Source organism: Salvelinus alpinus, chromosome 9, assembly GCF_045679555.1.
Source record: "Salvelinus alpinus chromosome 9, SLU_Salpinus.1, whole genome shotgun sequence".
In the NCBI taxonomy this organism is placed as follows: Eukaryota; Metazoa; Chordata; class Actinopteri; order Salmoniformes; family Salmonidae; genus Salvelinus; species Salvelinus alpinus.
The window spans coordinates 11,406,049-11,434,028 of record NC_092094.1 but is presented as its reverse complement, the minus strand read 5'-3'; the positions used below and the strand labels follow the sequence as shown (position 1 = coordinate 11,434,028).

Sequence of the window (27,980 nt, the reverse complement as noted above, 5' to 3'; positions counted from 1 at the left end):
GTTTACATGTCAAATACACAGCTGGAACTCTGATGAAGGTGTTTACATGTCAAATACACAGCTGGAACTCTGATGAAGGTGTTTACATGTCAAATACACAGCTGGAACTCTGATGAAGGTGTTTACATGTCAAATACACAGCTGGAACTCTGATGAAGGTGTTTACATGTCAAATACACAGCTGGAACTCTGATGAAGGTGTTTACATGTCAAATACACAGCTGGAACTCTGATGAAGGTGTTTACATGTCAAATACACAGCTGGAACTCTGATGATGGTGTTTACATGTCAAATACACAGCTGGAACTCTGATGAAGGTGTTTACATGTCAAATACACAGCTGGAACTCTGATGAAGGTGTTTACATGTCAAATACACAGCTGGAACTCTGATGATGGTGTTTACATGTCAAATACACAGCTGGAACTCTGATGAAGGTGTTTACATGTCAAATACACAGCTGGAACTCTGATGATGGTGTTTACATGTCAAATACACAGCTGGAACTCTGATGAAGGTGGTTACATGTCAAATACACAGCTGGAACTCTGATGAAGGTGTTTACATGTCAAATACACAGCTGGAACTCTGATGATGGTGTTTACATGTCAAATACACAGCTGGAACTCTGATGAAGGTGTTTACATGTCAAATACACAGCTGGAACTCTGATGAAGGTGTTTACATGTCAAATACACAGCTGGAACTCTGATGAAGGTGTTTACATGTCAAATACACAGCTGGAACTCTGATGAAGGTGGTTACATGTCAAATACACAGCTGGAACTCTGATGAAGGTGTTTACATGTCAAATACACAGCTGGAACTCTGATGATGGTGTTTACATGTCAAATACACAGCTGGAACTCTGATGAAGGTGTTTACATGTCAAATACACAGCTGGAACTCTGATGATGGTGTTTACATGTCAAATACACAGCTGGAACTCTGATGAAGGTGTTTACATGTCAAATACACAGCTGGAACTCTGATGAAGGTGTTTACATGTCAAATACACAGCTGGAACTCTGATGAAGGTGTTTACATGTCAAATACACAGCTGGAACTCTGATGAAGGTGTTTACATGTCAAATACACAGCTGGAACTCTGATGATGGTGTTAACAGATCAAATACACAGCTGGAACTCTGATGAAGGTGGTTACATGTCAAATACACAGCTGGAACTCTGATGAAGGTGTTTACATGTCAAATACACAGCTGGAACTCTGATGAAGGTGTTTACATGTCAAATACACAGCTGGAACTCTGATGAAGGTGTTTACATGTCAAATACACAGCTGGAACTCTGATGAAGGTGTTTACATGTCAAATACACAGCTGGAACTCTGATGAAGGTGTTTACATGTCAAATACACAGCTGGAACTCTGATGATGGTGTTTACATGTCAAATACACAGCTGGAACTCTGATGAAGGTGTTTACATGTCAAATACACAGCTGGAACTCTGATGAAGGTGTTTACATGTCAAATACACAGCTGGAACTCTGATGAAGGTGTTTACATGTCAAATACACAGCTGGAACTCTGATGATGGTGTTTACATGTCAAATACACAGCTGGAACTCTGATGAAGGTGTTTACATGTCAAATACACAGCTGGAACTCTGATGAAGGTGTTTACATGTCAAATACACAGCTGGAACTCTGATGAAGGTGGTTACATGTCAAATACACAGCTGGAACTCTGATGAAGGTGGTTACATGTCAAATACACAGCTGGAACTCTGATGAAGGTGTTTACATGTCAAATACACAGCTGGAACTCTGATGAAGGTGTTTACATGTCAAATACACAGCTGGAACTCTGATGAAGGTGGTTACATGTCAAATACACAGCTGGAACTCTGATGAAGGTGTTTACATGTCAAATACACAGCTGGAACTCTGATGAAGGTGTTTACATGTCAAATACACAGCTGGAACTCTGATGAAGGTGTTTACATGTCAAATACACAGCTGGAACTCTGATGAAGGTGTTTACATGTCAAATACACAGCTGGAACTCTGATGATGGTGTTTACATGTCAAATACACAGCTGGAACTCTGATGAAGGTGTTTACATGTCAAATACACAGCTGGAACTCTGATGAAGGTGTTTACATGTCAAATACACAGCTGGAACTCTGATGAAGGTGTTTACATGTCAAATACACAGCTGGAACTCTGATGAAGGTGTTTACATGTCAAATACACAGCTGGAACTCTGATGAAGGTGTTTACATGTCAAATACACAGCTGGAACTCTGATGAAGGTGTTTACATGTCAAATACACAGCTGGAACTCTGACGAAGGTGTTTACATGTCAAATACACAGCTGGAACTCTGATGAAGGTGTTTACATGTCAAATACACAGCTGGAACTCTGATGATGGTGTTTACATGTCAAATACACAGCTGGAACTCTGATGATGGTGTTTACATGTCAAATACACAGCTGGAACTCTGATGAAGGTGTTTACATGTCAAATACACAGCTGGAACTCTGATGAAGGTGTTTACATGTCAAATACACAGCTGGAACTCTGATGAAGGTGTTTACATGTCCTAGTAACTCTAAAGGTTGCTCAGAAAACCAAGTGTCTTAATCGGCGTATGCTTACTTTGATTTTTACCTTACGCCGATTAAGATAATCAGAGTAAGGTGTTTACATGTCTAATGCCATACTCAGCCTACTGCCATAATCAGTTTAATATCGATGTATTAGTGTGCATGTAAATGTACTCTTCAACAGGTTGGCTAACTGCTGTTCTGGGGCATTTCGCATTTGTCATGCAACTTTCCACTGAGTCTGATATCCTTCCTGTTAAGAACACATATTTATTTTCTGTCTCAATATGGCTTATATCATTTATTGACCTCACTAATTTCCTGCCATCGCCTGGTGGGGGGGCCTCTTACCCTCCGCCTGTTTCTCTGTTTCCTAAATCCGTAGAATTGTTATCCTGAAAATCACAGCGGAACTGACACTTTGCTCCCAAGCAATTGGGCTCATCTCACTATAAAACACTGGTCTCATCTCACTATAAAACACTGGTCTCATCTCACTATAAAACACTGGTCTCATCTCACTATAAAACACTGGTCTCATCTCATCTCACTATAAAACACTGGTCTCATCTCACTATAAAACACTGGTCTCATCTCACTATAAAACACTGGTCTCATCTCACTATAAAACACTGGTCTCATCTCACTATAAAACACTGGTCTCATCTCACTATAAAACACTGGTCTCATCTCATCTCACTATAAAACACTGGTCTCATCTCACTATAAAACACTGGTCTCATCTCACTATAAAACACTGGTCTCATCTCACTATAAAACACTGGTCTCATCTCACTATAAAACACTGGTCTCATCTCACTATAAAACACCGGTCTCATCTCACTATAAAACACTGGTCTCATCTCACTATAAAACACTGGGTGAATGTGGACCAGATGCCCTCCTCTCACCCCATCTCCCATGTCGACCCCCGCCTCCCGCAGTCTCCCCTTGCCTCCCCCTGCCTCCCCTATGTCTCCCTAGCCTCCCCTATGTCTCCCTAGCCTCCCCCTGCCTCCCCCATGTCTCCCCTGGTCTTCCCCATGTCTACCCCTGCCTCCCATGTCTCCCCATGCCTCTCCCTAGCGTCCCCCTGCCTCCCAATGCCTCCCCCATGTCTCCTCCTACCTCCCCCATGTATCCCCATGCCTCCCCCATGTCTCCCATGCCTCCCCCATGTCTCCCCCATGTCTCCATTGCCTCCCCCATGTCTCCCTCTGCTTTCCACTAGTGAGAGCCATTTGGTTTCGTTCTAGTGTTACATTGGATCAGCGGGGAGTTGCCTACGTCCTTGCCAAGCGCTGCATTGGAATAAATTAATCTAATTGCTCTCCACCCATCCCAGCCCTTGTCATGACCCACAGTCACCCCCCCCCCTATCACCCGCAGTCACCTCTCCCCCCTCCCTCCCCCACCCTCACCCACTGTCAACTCTCCACCCCTCCCTCCCCATGCCATCACACACAGTCAACTCTCCACCCCTCCCTTCCCCTGTCATCACCTCTCCACCCCTCCCTCCTCGTCATCACCTCTCCACCCCTCCCTCTTCGTCATCCCCTCTCCACCCCTCCCTCCTCGTCATCCCCTCTCCACCCCTCCCTCCTCGTCATCACCTCTCCACCCCTCCCTCCTCGTCATCACCTCTCCACCCCTCCCTCCTCGTCATCACCTCTCCACCCCTCCCTCCTCGTCATCACCTCTCCACCCCTCCCTCCCCGTCATCACCTCTCCACCCCTCCCTCCTCGTCATCACCTCTCCACCCCTCCCTCCTCGTCATCACCTCTCCACCCCTCTCTCCTCGTCATCACCTCTCCACCCCTCCCTCCCCCTGTCATCAACTCTCCACCCCTTCCTCCCTGTCATCAACTGCAGGCAACTCTCCACCCCTCCCTCCCCCTGTCATCACCCGCTGTCACCTCTCCACCCCTCCCGCCTCTCTCTCTCTCCCTCCCCAACCAGGCTAGACGATGTCAGACCTGGGGCTAGTGTCTGACCCTGTGTTTGGCCCCGTTGTGTACATCAGTGGGTGGCTTTACTGCAGTGTATATACGTATTTCCACAGCGATGTGGCCTTGATACTAAGGAATAGGTTGCCATTCCAGATGCACACCTTGACACCTCGTCTCTCCACAAGAGGTGCTGTTCAGATCACAATGAGCTCTCAAGTGTGTCAGACTCTCTCTCCCCCCTCTCTCTCTTCTCCTCTCTCTCTCTCTCACGCACTCACTCACGCATGGCCACCCGCACGCACAGCTTCTACCCCCAAGCCATAAGACTGCTGAACAATTAATCAAATGGCGCCTCGGACTATTTACATTGACCCCTCCTTTGATTTTACACTGCTGCTACTCGTTGTTTATTATCTATGCATAGTCACTTTAACCCTACCTACATGTACAAATTACCTCGACTAATCTGTACCCCCACACATCGACTCGGTACCGGTACCGTCTGTATATAGCCTCGTTATTGTTATTTTATTGTGTTACTTTTAATTAAAATTTTTACTTTAGTATATTTAGTAAATATTTTCTTAACTCTATATCTTGAACTGCATTTCACGGTAAAGTCTACACCTGATGTGTCTCTCCGGACCCTTAGACATAGTCAGCTGTGTACATCCTTGTGAAGTCAAGATACTTCCTAAGTGCAGACAAATGAGTATTGCTCTAGTGTTTGTGACAAGCTCCTCGCTATGTTCATCAACAAAATGTTCTCAAGAAACTTTGAGAGGCACCTGAATGATTAATCAGTTAGTGTGTCGTGTCTGGAATCACTTAATTCATCCGCAGAACGCGCTCTTGAAACACCAGCGCCAGGTGGTTCTAATCAAGATATGTTTGTTTGTCTTGTGTTTTGTATGCATTACATTTACCAGGTGTGCTACGGTTTCAGGAGTCAATTTGCTATTGAGGGGAGGCACTGTAACAGTTCATTTAACACACCAGCAGGCCTTGCCCCCATCAACGCTCAGGTCGGGCAAACATGTCACACAACACAAGCACACACACACAAGCACACACACACACACAAGCACACACAAGCACACACACACACACACACACACACACACACACACACACACACACAGAAGCTACATGTACCTAGAGATTAAATAGAAGAGATGAGAGAGAGGGAGTGAGTGAGAGAAAGAGAGAGAGAGAGAGAGCTAGATAGAGAGTTAGAGAGAGAGAGAGGTGCGAGTGAGTGGAAATGATTAAACTCATTATGAAGAGCCCCCTCATGGGTGAGAAGATGAGGGGTGGGTCAGTGTGGGGTGTGAAGATGAGGGGTGGGTCAGTGTGGGGTGAGAAGATGAGGGGGGGGTCAGTGTGGGGTGAGAAGATGAGGGGTGGGTCAGTGTGGGGTGAGAAGATGAGGGGTGGGTCAGTGTGGGGTGAGAAGATGAGGGGTGGGTCAGTGTGGGGTGAGAAGATGAGGGGTGGGTCAGTGTGGGGTGAGAAGATGAGGGGTGGGTCAGTGTGGGGTGAGAAGATGAGGGGTGGGTCAGTGTGGGGTGAGAAGATGAGGGGTGGGTCAGTGTGGGGTGAGAAGATGAGGGGTGGGTCAGTGTGGGGTGAGAAGATGAGGGGTGGGTCAGTGTGGGGTGAGAAGATGAGGGGTGGGTCAGTGTGGGGTGAGAAGATGATGGGTGGGTCAGTGTGGGGTGAGAATATGAGGGGTGGGTCAGAGTGGGGTGAGAATATGAGGGGTGGGGGAGGTGGATGGGGTGGTCCAGGGATTTGATACATGCTTGAAAAGGTCATTGCAGCTCTAAGAAAGAGACGGAAAAGGAAAAGGTCAATTCATCCACTCCCTCTTAAATCGTCCTCTCCTCCCGCGCCTCCTCTCCACTCTTCCTGAATGGGATTTAATAGAGGGACTGATAAAGCCCATTGACTTGATATCTCCTCGTGAATCTGCCGGGACTAACGTCCGTGGGGAGAGGGGGCATCCTTACCAAGTTGCAGGGCAAAATAAGATGTTATTTAGAGTTATATTACCAGCAAACACATGAGCTGTTTGTGCTTTTAACAGCTAATATACATATAATGTCTGTTTTCCAATGTCAGCGATGTCATTCGTAGCCTGTTTCAAGGCCAAATAACACAGCCGTGCTGTCTAGAGTTAACCGATACACTGAGGGTGCTTGGCTGGATGTACTTTATGTTGTCGACCATACTTGATACACACGGGAAAGTGTTGACCATGAAAAACCCAGCAGCATTATAGTTCCTGCCTTGGGCGGTATACCATACACACCCATATACCGGGGTATTTCTAAATAGCCACGGGATGTTTTTTCAATACTGCTTGCTGTCAATACTGTCCATTTCTATTAAGTTTTTCAATACATTTTAATATTTGTATCTACTTTTTAAGTAAATACCAGCAGTCAACTTGTGCAATACGTTAGAAGATAAAGCCGAGTGCATTCTTCATTTCACCTGTCACATTATGTCACATGATGAAGCTTTCCATAGTTCCCCAGTGTAACATGTACGCTGGGAGTCGGGAAGCAAGTTCAGGAAGTCTATTTAATGAATGAATGAATAAATGAACATAGAACAAAAGAAGAAACACGGGTGGCGTACAGAACACTGGAACAGGGTCAATAGTGCCTGGGGAAAGAACCAACGGGAGTGACAGATATATGGGAGGTAATCAGGAAGGTGATGGAGTCCGGGTGAGTCTCATGAGGTGCTGATGCACATAACAATGGTGACAGGTGTGAGTAATAATGAGCAGCCAGAACAGTTGAGCCAGTCACGTGTTTGTTTGTAAATAGCACAAAAGGAGAAAGCGGGAGCAGGTGAGTCCAGCTGTGTATTGACTGGGGTCACGTTTTATATTGAAAGTCAAAGCCCATTTGTGAATTCTCATTGAGAAGTGCAGCTGAAGATGAAAATGAGTCTGATGCCGAGCAGAAACTACAATAACAAGCATTTTAGGTCTTTGTTTACAAAACGCAGCAAGATATTTCTTATCCGTGTCATCTTTTTTCCAGCGTGAAAAACACTGAATTCTGCGTTTTCGCGACCCCTACGTTTATCCTTGCTAGTTATTTATCTAAGTAAGTGGCTGAATGAATAAGTTGACGGGCATCATACTTTGATAGCTTTCTGCAGTGTTTGAGAAATCAAAGCTCCGTGGAGGAGTTATCTGTACAGCTGCCTCTGCTATCTTGATTTTCTTGCGGTTTATTCCCTCTTCATTCTCGGCCCGTCTGCTCCTCTTCTCCTAGCAGAGCAGCAAGGCCTGTTGCCCTAGCGACTCCAGACTCCACACAGACACAGCGTTTACACATGCTGCTCCAGAGCCAGTACAGTTCTTCCTTCAGACAAGCATGCATCAAAACTGTGTTCAGTTGCACAATGTCTTTCATTCACATTTGCTCCTCCAAGCTCACCAAAAATGACATTTGGTAGCTCTTACCTATATATGTTTAACTTTATGAGCTAGATTGCCTGTTTAAGCAATTTTTTTTTTTCGTTTGTGCTCGTTAGTACATTTAGCTAGCAGCCTCCATGGAATTTCGCTATTACTTGTGCTAATTTTGTTAGCATTCTGGTAATAGAAACCCAATGGGATATTTTTCATTTTTGGGCGCCCCTTTGTGTACTAAACCGGTAATACCGTAAATCCCCAGATGAGAGAAGGACGGTATGACGATATGAACATCTGTATACCGCCCAACCCTGGCACATACTACCAGACCCCGTTCAAAGGCACTTAAATATTTTGTCTTGCCCATTCACCCTCTGAATAACACAAATACACAATGTCTCAAGGCTTGTCTCCTCCCCTTTAACCGGTCTCTTCCCCTTTACTGATTGAAGTGGATTTAACAAGTGACATCAATAAGCGATCATAGTTTTCACCTGGATTCACCTGGTCAGTCTATGTCAGGGTTCTCCAACTGGCGGCCCGCGTGGGGTTTTATTTGCTCCCCCCAAGTTTTCTGAGCAAGATTATAATTTTTTTAAATAATAATTGTTACATTTTAAGTGCTGGACATAATCGACTGTAAAAATACTAGGAAATCAGCTCCAATTTGTTCCCAAGTATTCCCACGCATAATAGAGAGACATGTGATCATATACAAATGTAAACAAGGTTTAAAATATTATATCTGCTTGGGCTTCTTTTGGTCAATTTGCAGTCTACATTCCGGCCGCCCGACCATCCGCTCAAGAAAAATAAATAGACCGGTGTCTGAATCTAGTGGATGATCCCTGGTATATGTCATGGAAAGTGCATGTGTCCCTAATGTTTTGGACACTCAGTGTTTATTACCAATGTAATAACACAGCCATGTTATCCAGAGTTACCGTTCTGATTCAATGTCACATGCTTGTCACAGAAAACAAACACATGCTGTTTCTGGTACTACTGTATCTGCTATAGCTATAGTATTACAGTATCATAGTAATATCATCACATGAATGGCTCGGTCACGGCATTCAGTGAACATGCACTGTTTTTTTAAGAATTTACTGCATGAAATATATACTAAATACTTTGTAAAGAATATGTAGTATGAACTCTGTATTTGTGTATTCAGTGTAAGCCATTGCGATGTAACCCACTGCAGCATGCTCTTCTTCAGCAGACCAGAGAACAAATACCAGACACTTCAGGATGGGACAGGGAACAGGAGAGGGAGCTAAATATTCCTTTGTAAGCAATTGTGCAAAGTGGGAAAAGATCAACTCAGCATCTATATTGCATCTACTTTTCTGACGGATCTTGAACCAGAGCGAGAGACAGAGCGAGAGACAGAGACAGAGCGAGAGACAGAGACAGAGACAGAGACAGAGAGAGTGAGAGTGAGAGTGAGAAAGAGAGAGAAAGAGACAGAAAGAAAGAGAGAGCGAGAGCGAGAGCGCGAGCGCGAGCGCGAGAGCGAGAGCGAGAGCGAGAGCGAGAGAGAGAGAGAGAGAGAGATCACTTTGTGTTGCAATCAAACATGGTGGTGGACCTGGATGATGACAGATCTGGATTCTGATTAAAACCTTGAGGATGAAGTACAGTTGAAGCGTCGACTCGTTGGGGGTTGGCGACAGGGGTAGACGGGGGTAGAAATATGGCCCTGGGTTATTCCCAGTGAAATGGGAGGACAGCAAAATGAGAGCCAAATGATATTTCAGCGTAATCTCTGGCAGGTGAACACAAGATCAATCAAGCTTCACATTCATCCACCTTTTGTTGTCTCCTGACAATTTTAACGGTTGAGGGACATCATTCCAAAAAAATGTAATGGGACATCAAGATGGATGAGAACATTTGTAGCTAGCAGTCTGGAGATGGAGAGAGAGGGAGGGAGTGAGGGGTATAGATAGAGAGAGGGGGAGGGAGGGAGTGAGGGGTAGAGATAGAGAGAGGGAAGGGTAGAGAAAGAGAGAGAAGGAGTGAGGGGTAGAGAGAGAAATGGGGAGGTAGGGGAAGAGAGAGAGAGGGGGGAGGGGTAGAGAGAGGAGGGAGGGAGGTTTAGAGAGAGGGGGAGGGAGGGGGTAGAGATGGAGAGAGGGAGGGGTAGAGATAGAGAGAGGGGGGAGGGAGGGATGGGTAGAGATAGAGAGAGGGAGAGGGAAACGTAGAGAAAGAGAGATAGAGAGGGAGGGAGTGAGGGGTAGAGATAGAGAGAGAGGAAGGGAGGGAGGGGTAGAGGGAGAGAGGGGTAGAGAGAGAGAGAGAGGGGTAGAGAGAGAGAGAGAGGGGTAGAGAGAGGGGTAGAGAGAGAGAGAGAGAGAGAGAGAGAGAGAGAGAGAGAGAGAGAGAGAGAGAGAGAGAGAGAGAGAGAGAGAGAGAGAGAGAGAGAGAGAGAGGGAGGGAGTGAGGGAGGGAGGGGTAGAGATAGAGGGAGGGAGGGGTAGAGATAGAGAGGGAGGGAGTGAGGGGTAGAGATAGAGAGAGGGGGAGGGAGGGAGTGAGGGGTAGAGATAGAGAGAGGGAAGGGTAGAGAAAGAGAGAGAAGGAGTGAGGGGTAGAGAGAGAAATGGGGAGGTAGGGGAAGAGAGAGAGAGGGGGGAGGGGTAGAGAGAGGAGGGAGGGAGGTTTAGAGAGAGGGGGAGGGAGGGGGTAGAGATGGAGAGAGGGAGGGGTAGAGATAGAGAGAGGGGGGAGGGAGGGATGGGTAGAGATAGAGAGAGAGGGAGAGGGAAACGTAGAGAAAGAGAGATAGAGAGGGAGGGAGTGAGGGGTAGAGATAGAGAGAGAGGAAGGGAGGGAGGGGTAGAGGGAGAGAGGGGTAGAGAGAGAGAGAGAGGGGTAGAGAGAGAGAGAGAGGGGTAGAGAGAGGGGTAGAGAGAGAGAGAGAGAGAGAGAGAGAGAGAGGGAGGGAGTGAGGGAGGGAGGGGTAGAGATAGAGGGAGGGAGGGGTAGAGATAGAGAGGGAGGGAGTGAGGGGTAGAGATAGAGAGAAGGGTAGAGATAGAGAGAGAGGGATAGAGATAGAGAGAGAGAGGGGTAGAGATATAGTGAGAGGGAGGGAGTGAGTGAGGGGTAGAGATAGAAAGGGAGGGAGGGGTAGAGATAGAAAGGGAGGGAGGGGTAGAGATAGCGAGAGATGGGGGAGGAAGGGAGGGAGAGAGAGAGGGAGGGAGTAGAAGAGATATAGAGAGGGAGGGAGGGGTAGAGATAGCTAGAGATGGGGAGGGAGGGAGATGGGGAGGGAGGGGAAGAGAGAGAGGGGGTAGAGAGAGAAGGGGAGGGAGGGGTACAGATAGAGAGAGGAAGGAGGGAGGGAGGGAGGGGTAGAGATAGAGAGAGAGGGGTAGAGATAGAGAGGGAGATAGGGAGGGAGATATGGAGGGATGGGGTAGAGAGAGGGGTAGAGATAAAGAGAGAGGGGGAGGGGGGGGAGGGGGGTAGAGATAGAGATAGAGGGAGGGGTACAGATAGAGAGAGGAGGGAGGGAGAGGTAGAGATAGAGAGAGAGGGGTAGAGATAGAGAGGGAGGGAGGGAGATAGGGGTAGAGAGAGAGAGAGAGGGGTAGAGAGAGAGAGAGAGAGGTAGAGAGAGAGAGAGAGGGAGAGAGAGAGGGGTAGAGAGAGAGAGAGAGAGAGAGAGAGAGAGAGAGAGAGAGAGAGAGAGAGAGAGAGAGAGAGAGAGAGAGAGGGAGGGAGTGAGGGAGGGAGGGGTAGAGATAGAGAGAGAGGGGTAGAGATAGAGAGGGAGATAGGGAGGGAGATATGGAGGGATGGGGTAGAGAGAGGGGTAGAGATAAAGAGAGAGGGGGAGGGAGGGGTAGAGATAGAGAGAGAGGGGGAGGGAGGGGTAGAGATAGAGAGAGAGGGGGAGGGAGGGGTAGAGAGAGAGATGGAGGGAGGGAGGGGTAGAGATAGAGAGAGGGGGAGGGATGGGTAGAGATAAAGAGAGAGGGGGAGGGAGGGGTAGAGATAAAGACGGAGGGGGGAGATCTAGGCCTTATATCGCCTGTAAAAAAAACACTCCACACACTTTCACACCACTACAGTATTTCTCCACACTCTCCAGTTCATTTTTAACATGGGTTTTCTTCATCTAACACTACCTCACATGCCCCGTTGAATACTAGACTCCATTTCATCTTTATGTATAGGAGTGGCTCCTGCCTCTTCACAGCAGTGAAGCCATACTCTCTCTCTCTCCCCATCACCCTCTCTCCTAGAGCTCCTGGGAATCAAACCTCACCGCCCGCCTCATTTCAGCTCTGTCACCCAGAGACACCACTCAACATGTTCTCTTGCTAAGCACAGCCCCCAGGTGCCAAGAAAGCTATAGTATAGCATTGCAATACATTAGCTTGACTCTCCTCCTCTCTGTTCCTGTCTTTCTGAACGCATCATGCTCTGCTGTCTTCTGAATGGATTCATGGGAAAGCAGCACCACAGATGTTGATGAGTGGAGCAGCTAGCGTAGCGGAGCAGCTAGCGTAGCGGAGCAGCTAGCGTAGCTGAGTGGAGCTCAGAGACTAATGGCTGGGATCGGATTCCAGCAGGCTGCTACATTTGTTAGCTTAGCTGACATTGATCACCATTGTCCTTTCTTGGTCCTCTATAGCTCAGTTGGTAGAGCATGATCATTGGAAAATGGAAAATTACAAATAACCTAAAAGACTCAGAGAAGATGTTACAACGGTAGAGATGGCTTTGGCGTTGATAACTTTGGTCGTCCTGTAGGAGTGACAGCTGTCTGTTAGTGTAGTGTAGCCTAGTGGTGATGTATTACCATTACTTTACACTCAATTCACTCACACTAATTGATTCCCAAAGACCAATCTACAGCTTTACTTTGATCCTAAGGTATTTTTGTATACTCCTATTGTAATATAATACACTGAGTGTACAAAACATTAGGAACACCTTCATAATATTGACTTGCACCCTTTTCGATCTCAGAACAGCTTCAATTCGTCGGGTCATGGACTCTACAAGGTGTCGAAAGCATTCCACAGGGATGCTGGCCCATGTTGACTCCAATGCTTCCCACAGTTGTCAAGTTGGCTGCATGTCCTTTGGGTGGTGGAACATTCTTGATACACACAGGAAACTGTTGAGCGTGAAAAACCCAGCAGCGTTGCAGTTCTTGACACACTTAAACTGGTGCGCCTGGCACCTACTACCACACCCCGTTCAAAGGCACTTAAATATTTTGTCTTGCCCATTCACCCTCTGAATGGCACACATACACAATCCATGTCTCAATTGTCTTTAACCTGCCTCCTCCCCTTCATCTACACTGATTGAAGTGGATATAACAGGTGACATCAATAGGGGATCATAGCTTCACCTGGTCAGTATATGTCATTTAGCAGAAGATTGTATCCAATATGTGCATACATTATATGTACAGGTGGCCCCAGAAATCAAACCCACTATCCAGACGTTACGAGCACAATGCTCTACCAACTGAGCTACAGAAAGAAAGGATCAACATCAGCTAAGCTAACAAATGTAGCAGCCTGCTGGAAATCCATCCCGGCCATTAGTCTCTGAGCTCCACTCCGCTAGCTGCGCCACTCCGCTACGCTAGCTGCTCCACTCCACTACGCTGCTCCACTCCGCTACGCTAGCTGCTCCACTCCACTAGGCTGATCCACTCCGCTACCTGCTTCACTCCGCCAGCTGCGCCACTCCGCTACGCTAGCTGATCCGCTACGCTAGCTGCGCCACTCCGCTACGCTAGCTGCGCCACTCCACTACGCTGCTCCACTCCGCTAGCTGCTCCACTCCGCTAGCTGCTCCACTCCGCTAGCTGCGCCACTCCGCTACGCTAGCTGCTCCACTCCACTACGCTGCGCCACTCCGCTAGCTGCGCCACTCCGCTAGCTGCGCCACTCCGCTACGCTAGCTGCTCCACTCCACTGCTCCACTCCGCTAGCTGCGCCACTCCACTCCGCTAGCTGCTCCACTCCACTGCTCCACTCCGCTAGCTGCTCCACTCCGCTACACTAGCTGCTCCACTCCACTAGGCTGATCCACTCCACTACGCTAGCTGCTCCACTCCACTGCGCCACTCCGCTAGCTGCGCCACTCCGCTAGGCTAGCTGCTCCACTCCACTGCTCCACTCCGCTAGCTGCTCCACTCCGCTACACTAGGCTGATCCACTCCACTAGGCTGATCCACTCCGCTACGCTAGCTGCTCCACTCATCAACATCTGTGGTGCTGCTAATTAGCCACACATCAGTGGGTCTGAGTCAAACACAGACAATGTGTGACACTCACGAGGGGAACCCATGATACACTGGGATTTCAAAACATCTGTACCAGAGCACAGAGGAAAGAAACATTGTTATTGTCTAAAATAAAGCCTTCTGGGAGAACGGAGTGCAAAAACAATGTTACTGTACAGAGAAGAATGCCTTTTGGGACGTTGAGACATGTGGTAGTGTGGCAAGGGTTCAGAACAAGCTATGACAAGGAAAATAAGAGCTGTTAAGCATGTCAGTAGTGTTGACGTGTGTTTTATCCTTGTTCCTGAGACATCTCTGTCTCCACCAACAGGACACTCAACCTAGGGACTAACTAAAATAGACACTGGATGAGAGGCACAAAGGATGAAACTCATCCATGTCATTAAGGGAGAGACAGAGAAAATGAGAGACGATGAGAGGTAGCTTAAAAAAAGAGAGAGGAGGAGAGACGATGAGAGGTAGCTTAAAAAAAGAGAGAGGAGGAGAGACGATGAGAGGTAGCTTAAAAAAAGAGAGAGGAGGAGAGACGATGAGAGGTAGCTTAAAAAGAGAGAGAGGAGGAGAGACGATGAGAGGTAGCTTAAAAAGAGAGAGAGGAGGAGAGACGATGAGAGGTAGCTTAAAAAGAGAGAGAGGAGGAGAGACGATGAGAGGTAGCTTAAAAAAAGTTCTTGACACACTTAAACTGGTGCGCCTGGCACCTACTACCACACCCCATTCAAAGGCACTTAAATATTTTGTCTTGCCCATTCACCCTCTGAATGGCACACATACACAATCCATGTCTCAATTGTCTTTAACCTGCCTCCTCCCCTTCATCTACACTGATTGAAGTGGATATAACAGGTGACATCAATAGGGGATCATAGCTTCACGATGAGAGGTAGCTTAAAAAGAGAGAGAGGAGGAGAGACGATGAGAGGTGGCTTAAAAAAAGAGAGAGGAGGAGAGACGATGAGAGGTAGCTTAAAAAGAGAGAGAGGAGGAGAGACGATGAGAGGTAGCTTAAAAAAAGAGAGAGGAGGAGAGACGATGAGAGGTAGCTTAAAAAGAGAGAGAGGAGGAGAGACGATGAGAGGTAGCTTAAAAAGAGGCAGAGAGAGAGAGAGAGAGGAGGGACAAAATAGAAGCTGGACAGCGAGAGCAAGAAAGAACATTCTGTGGCCTCTTGGTCAGGGCTGATAATACATGTCCTCCTTGTGAGAAAGCTTTGCAGGCCAGAGAGAGGTGAACACATTTTCATGCTGAGAGCACCTGCAGTCATGAGAACAGAGAGAGAGAGAGGAGAGAGGAGAGAACAGAGAAATAGAGTGGACGGAGAGAAAGAAAGTAAGTCATGAATCTCCCACAGCTCGTGGGGTCAGGGCAGCAGGGATAGTGTCAAAATGGTTTCTGAGTGTGAACACTAGAGAAGAGAGGGGGAGGTGTGAGTGACCAACCGCTGTGACACTGACTCCTGCACATGAAATGAACCCGCTGTAAGACTGACCTCTCTCACGCTGAGATGAAGTCACACACTGCGGGAAGACACTCTGCATAATGAGAAAGGAACCAGAGGTGTGTGTGTGTGTGTGTGTGTGTGTGTGTGTGTGTGTGTGTGTGTGTGTGTGTGTGTGTGTGTGTGTGTGTGTGTGTGTGTGTGTGTGTGTGTGTGTGTGTGTGTGTGTGTGAGAGAGAGAGAGAGAGAGCATGCGTTGTGGGGGAGAGAGAGAGAGAGAGAGAGAGAGAGAGAGAGAGAGAGAGAGAGAGAGAGAGAGAGAGAGAGAGAGATGGTGGTGTGAAAGAGAAGAAGTGTTGCCACTCCAGCCAGAGAGAGGGAGGGAAAAGAGAGAGAGAACTTTGAGTCCCATAAGAAAGCTGGTCCTGGGGCTCTGTTCACAAACACAAACAGACCCCACAGAGCCCCAGGACAGCAACACAATTACACCCAACCAAACCATGAGAAAACCTAAATATAATTACTTCATAAAAAACAGAGCAAACTAGAATGCTATTTGGCCCTAAACAGAGAGAAGAATACCAGACCACTGTGACAGACTCAAACTTAAAAACCGCTTTGACTATGTACAGACCCAGTGATATTAGCTTTGCTATTGAGAAATGTTGCCTTAGCCTGTCTTCTCTTGAGAGCCAGGTCTGCCTATGTGCACATACAGTTGAAGTCGGTAGTTTACATACACCTTTCTCACAATTCCTGACATTTAAACGTTTCTCACAATTCCTGACATTTAATCCTAGTAAAAATTCCCCGTCTTAGGTCAGTTAGGATCACCACTTTATTTTAAGAATGTGAAATGTCAGAATAATAGTAGAGAATGATTTATTTCAGCTTTTATTTCTTTCATCACATTCCCAGTGGGTCAGAAGTTAACATACACTCAATTAGTATTTGATAGCATTGCCTTTAAATTGTTTAACTTGGGTCAAACGTTTTGGGAAGCCTTCCACAAGCTTCCCAAAATAAGTGTGGTGAATTTTGTCCCATTCCTTCTGACAGAGCTGGTGTAACTGAGTCAGGTTTGTAGGCCTCCTTGCTCGCACATGCTTTTTCAGTCCACAAATGTTCTATGTGATTGAGGTCAGGGCTTTGTGATGGCCACTTCAATACCTTGACTTTGTTGTCCTTAAGCCATTTTGCCACAAATTTGGAAGTATGCTTGGAGTCATTGTCCATTTGGAAGAGCCATTTAACTTCCTGACTGATGTCTTGAGATGTTGCTTCAATATATCCACATACTTTTCCTACCTCATGATGCCATCTATTTTGTGAAGTGCACCAGTCCCTCCTGCAGCAAAGCACCCCCACAACATGATGCTGCCACCCCCGTGCTTCATGGTTGGGATGGTGTTCTTCGGCTTGCAAGCCTCACCCTTTTTCCTCCTAACATAACGATGGTCATTATGGCCAAACAGTTCTATTTTTGTGTCATCAGACCAGAGGACATTTCTCCAAATACTACGATCATTGTCCCCATGTGCAGTTGCAAACTGTAGTCTGGCTTTTTTATGGCGGTTTTGGAGCAGTGGCTTCTTCCTTGCTGAGCAGCCTTTCAGGTTATGTCGATATAGGACTCATTTTACTGTGGATATAGATACTTTTGTACCCGTTTCCTCCAGCATCTTCACAAGGTCATTTGCTGTTGTTCTGGGATTGATTTGCACTTTTGGCACCAAAGTACGTTCATCTCTAGGAGACAGAACACGTCTCCTTTCTGAGTGGTTTGACGGCTGCATGGTCCCATGGTGTTGATACTTGTGTACTATTGTCTGTACAGATGAACGTGGTATCTTCAGGCGTTTGGAAATTGCTCCAAAGAATGAACCTGGAGAATGGACTTGTGGAGGTTTACAAATTTTTTTCTGAGTTCTTGGCTGATTTTAACACATGTTTCCCATGCCAATAAAGCCCCTTGAATTGAATTGATTTTCTGAGGTCTTGGCTGACCCGGACCATAGCCTCGATAACACAGCGGGACAGACAAATTAAGAACCCCAAGACCAGGGGATCCCACCCCCCTGTTAGCTCCTTATGGACTGAAACGGGAAATATATATAAGAAAATCAACTTTTTAACAAACACAGTGTTTAAACTCCGGTGCCCAAATACCCAGCACACCCTAGACATTCTGTCTGAGGACCAACTAGGGTCATCCGGCAAAAACGACAAGAGAGCACAGCAGGAAAGGGTGGCCACAGCCCTCAAGGGAGTGATTGAAAAATCTTCTTCTATTTTCCCCATTTACGCACAAATGGTTATCTCCATCCTGCTACCACGAAAATACTTCCACCCTACTACCATACAGCGAGTAAACGCAAGTATTTCCTGTGACTGTTCCTCAAAACCAAATGCTTGCCTGGCCCACCACTCCACCCTGGACTTGAACAGCCTTTACGACCAGGTCCACCTATACAAGGCAGCAGAGCCCAACTTCGCCCGTACCCTAAAGGACACCCTCATCCACAGCACAGACAGATCAATAGATGCCCTGCCCAGACCAGCGAGACACTCGCCCAGACCAGCGAGACACTCTCCCAGACCAGCGAGACACTCTCCCAGACCTGCGAGACACTCTCCCAGACCTGCGAGACACTCTCCCAGACCTGCGAGACACTCTCCCAGACCAGCGAGACACTCTCCCAGACCAGCGAGACACTCTCCCAGACCAGCGAGACACTCTCCCAGACCAGCGAGACACTCTCCCAGACCAGCGAGACACTCTCCCAGACCAGCGAGACACTCTCCCAGACCAGCGAGACACTCGCCCAGACCAGCGCGACACTCGCCCAGACCAACGGGACACTCGCCCAGACCAGCGGGACACTCTCCCAGACCTGCGGGACACTCTCCCAGACCTGCGAGACACTCTCCCAGACCTGGGGACACTCTCCCAGACCTGCGGGACACTCTCCCAGACCTGCGGGACACTCTCCCAGACCTGCGGGAAATGCTATAGACGGAAGGAAAGTAGTGTGAAAACCTACCAAAAATCAATTAGGCAACAACAAATTCAATCCCTTTTAGACAACTTCCTGGACAAAACATTCCACAGTAATAGTGAAGGTATAAACTTAGCAGTAGAAAACCTAAACAGTATATTTGCCCTCTCATCTTCCCTATCAAACCCCCCCCCCCCATACAGAGACCCAGGGCAGCAACACAATTAGACCCAACCAAATCATGAGAAAACCAAAAGATAAATACCTGACACATTGGAAAGAATTAACAAAAAAACAAAGCAAACTAGAATTTTATTTGGCCCTAAACAGAGAGTACACAGTGGCAGAATACCTGACCACCTTGACTGACCCAAACTTAAGGAAAGCTTTGACTATGTACAGACTCAGTGAGCATAGCCTTGCTATTGAGAAAGGCCGCCATAGGCAGACCTGGTTCTCAAGACAAGAAAGGCTATGTGCACACTGCCCACAAAATGAGGTGGAAACTGAGCTGCACTTCGTAACCTCCTGCCAAATGTATGACCATATTAGAGACACATATTTCCCTCAGATTACATAGATCCACAAATAATTTGAAAACATACCTGTTGCCACAAGAAAAGGGCAACCAGTGAAGAACATTGTAAATATAACCCATATTTATTTTCATTTATTTTCCCTTTTGTACTTAACTATTGTAACTATTTGCTCATCATTACAACACTGTATATAGACATAATATGACATTTGAAATGTCTTCATTCTTTTGGAACTTATGAGAGTGTAATGTTTACTGTTAATTTGTATTGTTTATTTCACTTTTGCTTATTATCTACTTCACTTGCGTTGGCAATGTAAATGTGTTTCCCATGCCAATAAAGCTCTTAATTGAATTGAATTACAGAGTGAGAGCGAGAGAGAGAGAGAGCGAGAGACAGCGAGACAGAGAATCCTCTGGGCAGTGGAGCTCTCACAGATACACAGCGGGTTGGAAGTGTGTCAGTGTGTCTTTGTGTTCAGGAAGAAACAGAGGAGGGAAGCGTACGGAGCTCACACCCTCCTTTCCTTTCTCTCGCTCGATACCTTTCTCTCTCTTCATCTGTTGCCGTGATTCTCTTTCCCATCTCCATTATTCAACCATTTTTCTCTGTCTTTCCTTCCTCTCTCTCTTACTCTCTCTCCTATGTCTCTTCCTCTTTCCCCCCTCTCTCTCTCTTACTCTCTCTCCTATGTCTCTTCCTCTTTCCCCCCTCCTCTCTCTCTTACTCTCTCTCCTATGTCTCTTCCTCTTTCCCCCCTCCTCTCTCTCCTATGTCTCTTCCTCTTTCCCTCCTCTCCCTCTCCTATGTCTCTTCCTCTTTCCCTCCTCTCTCTCTCCTATGTCTCTTCCTCTTTCCCTCCTCTCTCTCTCCTATGTCTCTTCCTCTTTCCCTCCTCTCCCTCTCCTATGTCTCTTCCTCTTTCCCTCCTCTCCCTCTCCTGTCTCTTCCTCTTTCCCTCCTCTCCCTCTCCTATGTCTCTTCCTCTTTCCCTCCTCTCTCTCTCCTATGTCTCTTCCTCTTTCCCTCCTTCCATCTCTCCTATGTCTCTTCCTCTTTCCCTCCTCTCTCTCTCCTATGTCTCTTCCTCTTTCCCTCCTCTCTCTCTCCTATGTCTCTTCCTCTTTCCCTCCTTCCTTCTCTCTCTTACTCCCTCTCCTATATATCTCCCTCTTTCCCACCTTCTCTCTCTCGTCTCCTTCCTATGAGAGTTTCAACTAGGTTCGCTATGTTTGATAATTAGCCAGGTCCTTCATCAGTGGTGCTGGTACAGGTGCTTACAGTATCTGATACACGCATCACCCTTATTCATTCATACCACACCAATGATTATGACAATGGTAGTCGCTATGGCACTGAATCACGACAGGAGGCGCTGAGAAAACGTAGCCCGCTAACCAAGCTCCTCTCCTTTCTCTCATCTCTTCTCTTCCCTCTCCTTTCTCTCTCCTCTCTTCCTCTTCTCTCCCTCTCACCTTTCCTCTCCTCTACCTTCCGCTCCTCTCCTCTTCCTTCCTCTCCACTCCTCTCCACTCCTCTTCATTCCTCTCCACTCCTCTTCCTTCCTCTCCTCTTCCTTCCTCTCCACTCCTCTCCACTCCTCTACCTTCCTCTCCACTCCTCTACCTTTCTCTCCACTCCTCTACCTTTCTCTCCACTCCTCTACCTTTCTCTCCACTCCTCTACCTTTCTCTCCACTCCTCTACCTTTCTCTCCACTCCTCTACCTTTCTCTCCACTCCTCTACCTTTCTCTCCACTCCTCTCCACTCCTCTACCTTCCTCTCCACTCCTCTACCTTCCTCTCCACTCCTCTACCTTCCTCTCCACTCCTCTACCTTCCTCTCCTCTACACTCCTCTTCGCTCCACTCCTCTACCTTCCTCTTCGCTCCACTCCTCTACCTTCCTCTTCGCTCCACTCCTCTACCTTCCTCTCCACTCCTTTACCTTCCTCTACATTCCTCTACTCTCCACTCCTCTACCTTCCTCTACCTTCCTCTCCTCTCCACTCATCTACCTTCCTCTCCTCTCCACTCCTCTACCTTCCACTCCACTATTCTACCCTCCTCTCCACTCCTCTACCCTCCTCTTCACTCCTCTACCCTCCTCTCCAGTCATCTACCTCCCACTCCACTCCTCTCCCCTCCACTCTTCTACCTTCCTCTCTACTCCTCTACCCTCCACTCCTCTCCACCTTCCTCTCCACTCCTCTACCTTCCTCTACCCTCCACTCCTCTACACTCATCTACCTTCCTCTCCACTCCTCTACCTTCCTCACCACTCCTCTACCTTCCTCTCCTCACCTCTACCTTCCTCTACCCTCCACTCCTCTATCCTCCACTCCTCTCCACCTTCCTCTCCACTCATCTACCTTCCTCTACCCTCCACTCCTCTACCCTCCACCTTCCTCTCCACTCCTCTACATTCCTCTCCACTCCTCTACCTTCCTCTCCTCTCCACTCCTCTACCTTCCTCTCCACTCCTCTACCTTCCTCTCCACTCCTCTACCTTCCTCTCCACCCCTTTCCTCTCCCATCCTCTACCTTCCTCTCCACTCCTCTACCTCCCTCTCCACTCCTCTACCTTCCTCTCCTCTACTCTCTTCTCTCCTTCCCTCTTCTACCTTCCTCTCCTCTATCTTCCTCTACCATCCACTCCTCTACACTCCTCTACCTTCCTCTCCTCTCCTCTACCTTCCTATCCACTCCTCTCTTCAACCTTCCTCTCCTCTCCCTTCTTCTCCACTCCTCTCCCTTCCTCTCCAGTCCCTCCCTCTCCAGTCCCTCCCTCTCCAGTCCCTCCCTCTCTAGTCCCTCCCTCTCTAGTCCCTCCCTCTCCACTCCCTTCCTCTCCACTCCCTTCCTCTCCACTCTCTTCCTCTCCACTAGCTTCCTCTCTACCTTCCTCTCTACCTTCCTCTCCACTCCTCTACCTTCCTCTGCCTTCCTCTCCACTCCTCTGCCTTCCTCTCCACTCCTCTGCCTTCCTCTCCACTCCTCTGCCTTCCACTCCTCTGCCTTCCTCTCCACTCCTCTACCCTCCACTCCTCTACCCTCCTCTCCACTCCTCTACCCCCATCTCCTCTCCACTCCTCTACCTTCCTCTACCCTCCACTCCTCTACCTTCCACTCCACTCCTCTACCCTCCACTCCTCTACCCTCCACTCCCCTCCATTCCTCTCCACTCCTCTACCTTCCTCTCCACTCCTCTACCTTCCTCTCCTCTACCTTCCTCTCCACTCCTCTCATTTCCTCTCTCCACAAGGGTAAAGAGAGACATTTCACATCTAATTGATACACTGGATGGTGGTATAGACTGTAAATCGGCTGTGATCACACTGGTGTGAAGACTGTCTGTTGGAGGGATGGGGGTTGGTGGAGCTCCATGGTTGAGCTCCGGGAGTGGCTGAGCTCCTCAGTTATTAGCCTGTCATGAGATAAGGGCTGCTGGGGGAGACTGGGGGTGCTGGGGGGAATGAGGGAGACTGGGAAGACTGGGGGTGCTGGGGGGAATAGGGGAGAATGGGAAGAAGGGGGGTGCTGAGGGGAACAGGGGAGACGGAGTGCTGGGGGAGACTGGGAGTGCTGGGGGAATAGGGGAGAATGGGTAGACTGGGGAGCTGGGGGAGATTGTGGTATGCAGAAAACTGGGGAGACTGGGGGAGCTGGGGGAGATTGTGGTATGCAGAAGACTGGGGAGACTGGGGGTGATGGGGGAGATTGTGGTATGCAGAAGACTGGGGAGACTGGGGGTGCTGGGGAAGATTGTGGTATGCAAAAGACTGGGGAGACTGGGGGTGATGGGGGAGATTGTGGTATGCAGAAGACTGGGGAGACTGGGGGTGATGGGGGAGATTGTGGTATGCAGAAGACTGGGGAGACTGGGGGTGATGGGGGAGATTGTGGTATGCAGAAAACTGGGGAGACTGGGGGAGATTGTGGTATGCAGAAGACTGGGGAGACGGGGGGAATGGAGGAGATTGAGGTAGTATATGGAAGACTTACTCAGGCCCAGAGGCTAGGATATGCATATAATTGGTAGATTTGGATAGAAAACACTCTCAAGTTTCCAAAACTGTTCAAATAATATCTGTGAGTATAACAGAACTGATATGGCAGGCGAAAACCTGAGGAAAATCCATCCAGGAAGTGCCATTATTTTGAAATGGGTGTTTTTCCATTGAAAGCCTATCCACCATATAAAGGGATATGACCCAGATTGCATTCCCTATGGCCTCCACTAGATGTGAACAGTCTTTAGACATTGTTTCAGGCTTTCATTCTGAAAAATTAGGGAGAATGACCACTTTGAATGAGTGGACAGTGGAAAGTCCTAGAGTGCATGACCTAGAGCGCACCTTTCGTTGTTTTTCCTATATATTGATGACGCTATTGTCCGGTTGAAATATAATTGATTATTTAGACAAAAAACAACCTGAGGATTGATTATAAACATCGTTTGACATGTTTCTACGAATTCTACTGGTACTATTTTGATTTTCGTCTGCCTGTTGTGACCGCCTTTGAGCCAATGGATTACTGAACAAAACGCGCCAACAAAACTGAGGTTTTTGGACATAAAGAGGGACTTTATCGAACAAAACAAACATTTATTGTGTAACATGGAGTCTTGTGAGTGCAACCATATGAAGATCATCAAAGGTAAGTGATTCATTTTATTGCTATTTCTGACTTTCGTGACTAATCTACTTGGCTGGAAAATGTTTGTATGGTTTTGTGTGCTGGGCGCTGTCCTCAGATAATCGCATGGTTTGCTTTCGCCGTGAAGCCTTTTTGAAATCTGACACAACGGCTGGATTAACAAGAAGTTAAGCTTTATTTTGATGTGTTACACTTGTGATTTTATGAAAGTTAAATATTTATAAAACTGTCATTTCAAGTTGGCGCTCTGCAATTTCACCGGATGTTGTCGAGGTGTCCCACTAGCGGCACACCTTTCCCAAAGAGGTTTTAAAGATATCTTTTGAGATCCCCATACTGATAATGAAATTGATACAATAGGAGAGTAATGCTTACTAGTGCACCAAAGGATTAAAGCATTAACTTTTTGGTGTGAGACATACACAGTCATTGTTTCTTGAAGACCAAAGCAGAACAAGTGAAGTACTAGTGTAAATTGCCTAAGGCACTGAACTTCCATGAGATTGAGGTGACAACACCTGCAGAGAGCTGAAACACACAGGTATCTTAAAAAAATTGATTAAATCCTACAATTGCCTCTAACCTCAGAAGAGTGGCATCAAACATGCTCAAAGCACTCCCACACAAAATAAAGGCAAAACAAACCCAAGCCCCAAAAACTTGGAAGGAAAACACAAGACACAAACAGGACCTAAACCCTAAACAGTCTGCTACTGAACACACAGCATGACAGCACCTAAACCCTAAACAGTCTGCTACTGAACACACAGCATGACAGCACCTAAACCCTAAAACAGTCTGCTACTGAACACACAGCATGACAGCACCTAAACCCTAAAACAGTCTGCTACTGAACACACAGACAAACACAGACAAACTCACTTTGTGCAAGCCAGTCACAAATTGCTCAAACCCCCAAAAACAGCTTTTTACCCGTTCCCAGAGCATGTCCACTCTACCCTGCTCTTCACTACTCTACCCTGCTTTACCCTGCTCTACCCTAACCTACTCGACCCTACTCTACCATAGTCTAGACTTGTCTGCTCTACTCTACTCTACCCTGCTCTACTCTACTCTGCTCTACTCTACTCTACCCTGCTCTACTCTACTCTACCCTGCTCTACTATACTCTACCCTGCTCTACTCTACCCTGCTCTACTCTACCCTGCTCTACTCTACCCTGCTCTACTCTACCCTGCTCTACTCTACCCTGCTCTACTCTACCCTGCCCTGCTCTACCCTGCCCTGCTCTACCCTGCCCTGCTCTACCCTGCCCTGCTCTACTCTACCCTACTCTACTCTACCCTGCTCTACTCTACTCTACTCTGCTCTACTCTACTCTACTCTACTCTGCTCTACTCCACTCTACTCTACTCTACCCTGCTCTACTCCACTCTACCCTGCTCTACTCCACTCTACCCTGCTCTACTCCACTCTACCCTGCTCCACTCTACCCTGCTCTACTCTACCCTGCTCTACTCTACCCTGCTCTACTCTACCCTGCTCTACTCTACCCTGCTCTACTCTACCCTGCTCTACTCTACCCTGCTCTACTCTACCCTGCTCTACTCCACCCTGCTCTGCTCTACTCCACTCTACCCTGCTCTACTCTACTCTACCCTGCTCTGCTCTAGTCTGTTCTGCTCTGCTCTGCTCTGCTCTAGTCTGCTCTGCTCTACTCTACTCTAGTCTACTCAGGTGAGTGTGCTTTAGTACCAACAGTCTTCTCAACCTGCTCTCAGACTCTCTGGCTGGCTGGCTGACTCTCTGGCTGGCTGGCTGGCTGGCTGGCTGACTCTCTGGCTGGCTGACTCTGGCTGGCTGGCTGGCTGGCTGACTCTCTGGCTGGCTGGCTGGCTGGCTGACTCTCTGGCTGGCTGACTCTCTGGCTGGCTGGTAGGCTGACTCTCTGGCTGGCTGGCTGACTCTCTGGCTGGCTGGTAGGCTGACTCTCTGGCAGGCTGGCTGAATGGGCACCACTCTACTCTGACACTTTAAAGACCACTCTGCCTCGCTGCATCAAATACATGAGTCTCTCTCTGCTAATCCTCTCCCTGTATTTATCTCTCATTCTCTTTGTCTTAGCTGTAATGTCTGACACTGTCCTCCTAACAGGTATAAAACACAGCTCCTCTCAACACACAGCAGAGATGCAAGATAGTAAAACTGCTCTGCACAGACCATAGACAACACACACACACACGAACACCATAAACAACACACACACCATACACAACACACACACCATATACAAAAGCACCCTGACTGAATGGCAGCAGCGAGTCCCTGCATCAGAGATGGCTCCACTCACCTGTGCGATCTCATACAGCAGCTTATAGTGTTCCTCTCGTTTCTGTAAAGTGCACAGATTGCAGCCCATTCTAGTCGTCGTGGCAACGCCGGACGTCCAATCGTCCCCGAGCGACAGCAGCGGCAGTGGAACTGTACGGACGGGGTCACCCTCCAGACCAGTGCACCCGTTCTCATCAGTCACTCTGTACAGGGCATCACACACTCATACACACACATTCACACACACAGTCGTAAACAAACCGACACAGTCGTTCACAAACAACCACAGAAAAGCTCCAGCTGGTTGTAATAGAGAATGCTCTTAATAGAAGCACTGACTGTAATGGATACACTAGTAGCGATGGTGGTAGTAATAGTAGCAGTCTCAGCATCTGCCGGTGCCTCTCTCTCTCTCTCTCACACACCACACGCTGGAGTTGTGACTCCCGCTCTCCCGCTCACTGGGTAAGACACGCCCTCTTTTCCATCTCAGCCTCGGTGCACATGACTACGCAGAGAGCTGCTCATGAATAATGAGGTAGGATGGGTTAATATTAATGAGGGGTGTGGTTAGGGGGCCATGGAAAGGTGGAAGGGGCGTATGGTACCCAGAGTGTTGGCTCATTATGATCGAAGCACAGTTACACAATGATGTTCCTTTGTGTGAGCAGCATTGGATTCACACCGCATTAGACAGAGAGAGACCGAGAGAGAGAGAGGAGAGAAACAGAAACCGAGAGTGAGAGTGAGGGGGAGAGAGAGAGAATGAGAGACAGTAAGAGAGAGAGACAGTCAGAGAGAGAGACAGTCAGAGAGAGAGAGAGTGAGAGACAAAGAGAGAGATGGAGAGAGAGGGAAAGAGAGAGAGAAGGAGAGGGAGAGAAACCGCAAGAAAGTGAGAGGGAGAGAGAGAGAGAGGGGGGAGAGAGAAAGAGCTGCTAAGACCTGAGCACAGAGAGAGCGAGTAGTGAGCGCGTTAGAGAGAGAGGGGGGGGAGAGAGAAAGAACTGCTAAGACCTGAGCACAGAGAGAGCGAGTAGTGAGAGCGTTAGAGAGAGAGAGAGGGGGAGAGAGAGAGCTGCTAAGACCTGAGCACAGAGAGAGCGAGTAGTGAGAGCGTTAGAGAGAGAGAGAGAGGGGGGAGAGAGAGAGAGCTGCTAAGACCTGAGCACAGAGAGAGCGAGTAGTGAGAGCGTTAGAGAGAGAGAGAGGGGGGGGAGAAAGAGCTGCTAAGACCTGAGCACAGAGAGAGCGAGTAGTGAGAGCGTTAGAGAGAGAGAGAGGGGGGAGAGAGAGAGAGCTGCTAAGACCTGATTACAGAGAGAGCGAGTAGTGAGAGCGTTAGAGAGAGAGAGAGGGGGGAGAGAGAGAGAGCTGCTAAGACCTGAGCACAGAGAGAGCGAGTAGTGAGAGCGTTAGAGAGAGAGATAGAGGGGGGAGAGAGAGAGAGGTGCTAAGACCTGAGCACAGAGAGAGCGAGTAGTGAGAGCGTTAGAGAGAGAGAGAGGGGGGAGAGAGAGAGAGCTGCTAAGACCTGAGCACAGAGAGAGCGAGTAGTGAGAGAGTTAAAAAGAGCCGTTGAATTGATCACAGAGAATAGCCTCATCGTTTGACTGTAGAACGGTCAACCAGAGCGTCCTTTTTGAAAATGCCAATAAAAGAAAAATGTCAAGACAAATTACATTTACAACTATGACATTATGAAGGATATACACTGAGCGTACAAAACATTAGGAGCACCTGCTTTTTCCCTGACATAGACTGACCAGGGGAATCCAGGTGAAATCTATGATCCC

At 47.9% G+C, this 27,980-nt stretch overlaps 1 protein-coding gene across 1 annotated transcript in view; it reads right to left on the bottom strand.

Moving 5' to 3' along the window:
* The window catches only part of LOC139584309 (PDZ domain-containing RING finger protein 4-like), a 127,931-nt gene extending 101,344 nt beyond the window's left edge, over positions 1-26,587 (bottom strand). Inside the window, exon 1 of the mRNA XM_071416004.1 lies at positions 26,204-26,587. Coding sequence (XP_071272105.1) covers positions 26,204-26,272 — 69 coding nt within the window. The 5' untranslated portion in view covers positions 26,273-26,587. The remainder of the gene's footprint in view (positions 1-26,203) is intronic.
* Between the last annotated feature and the right edge of the window lie 1,393 nt (positions 26,588-27,980).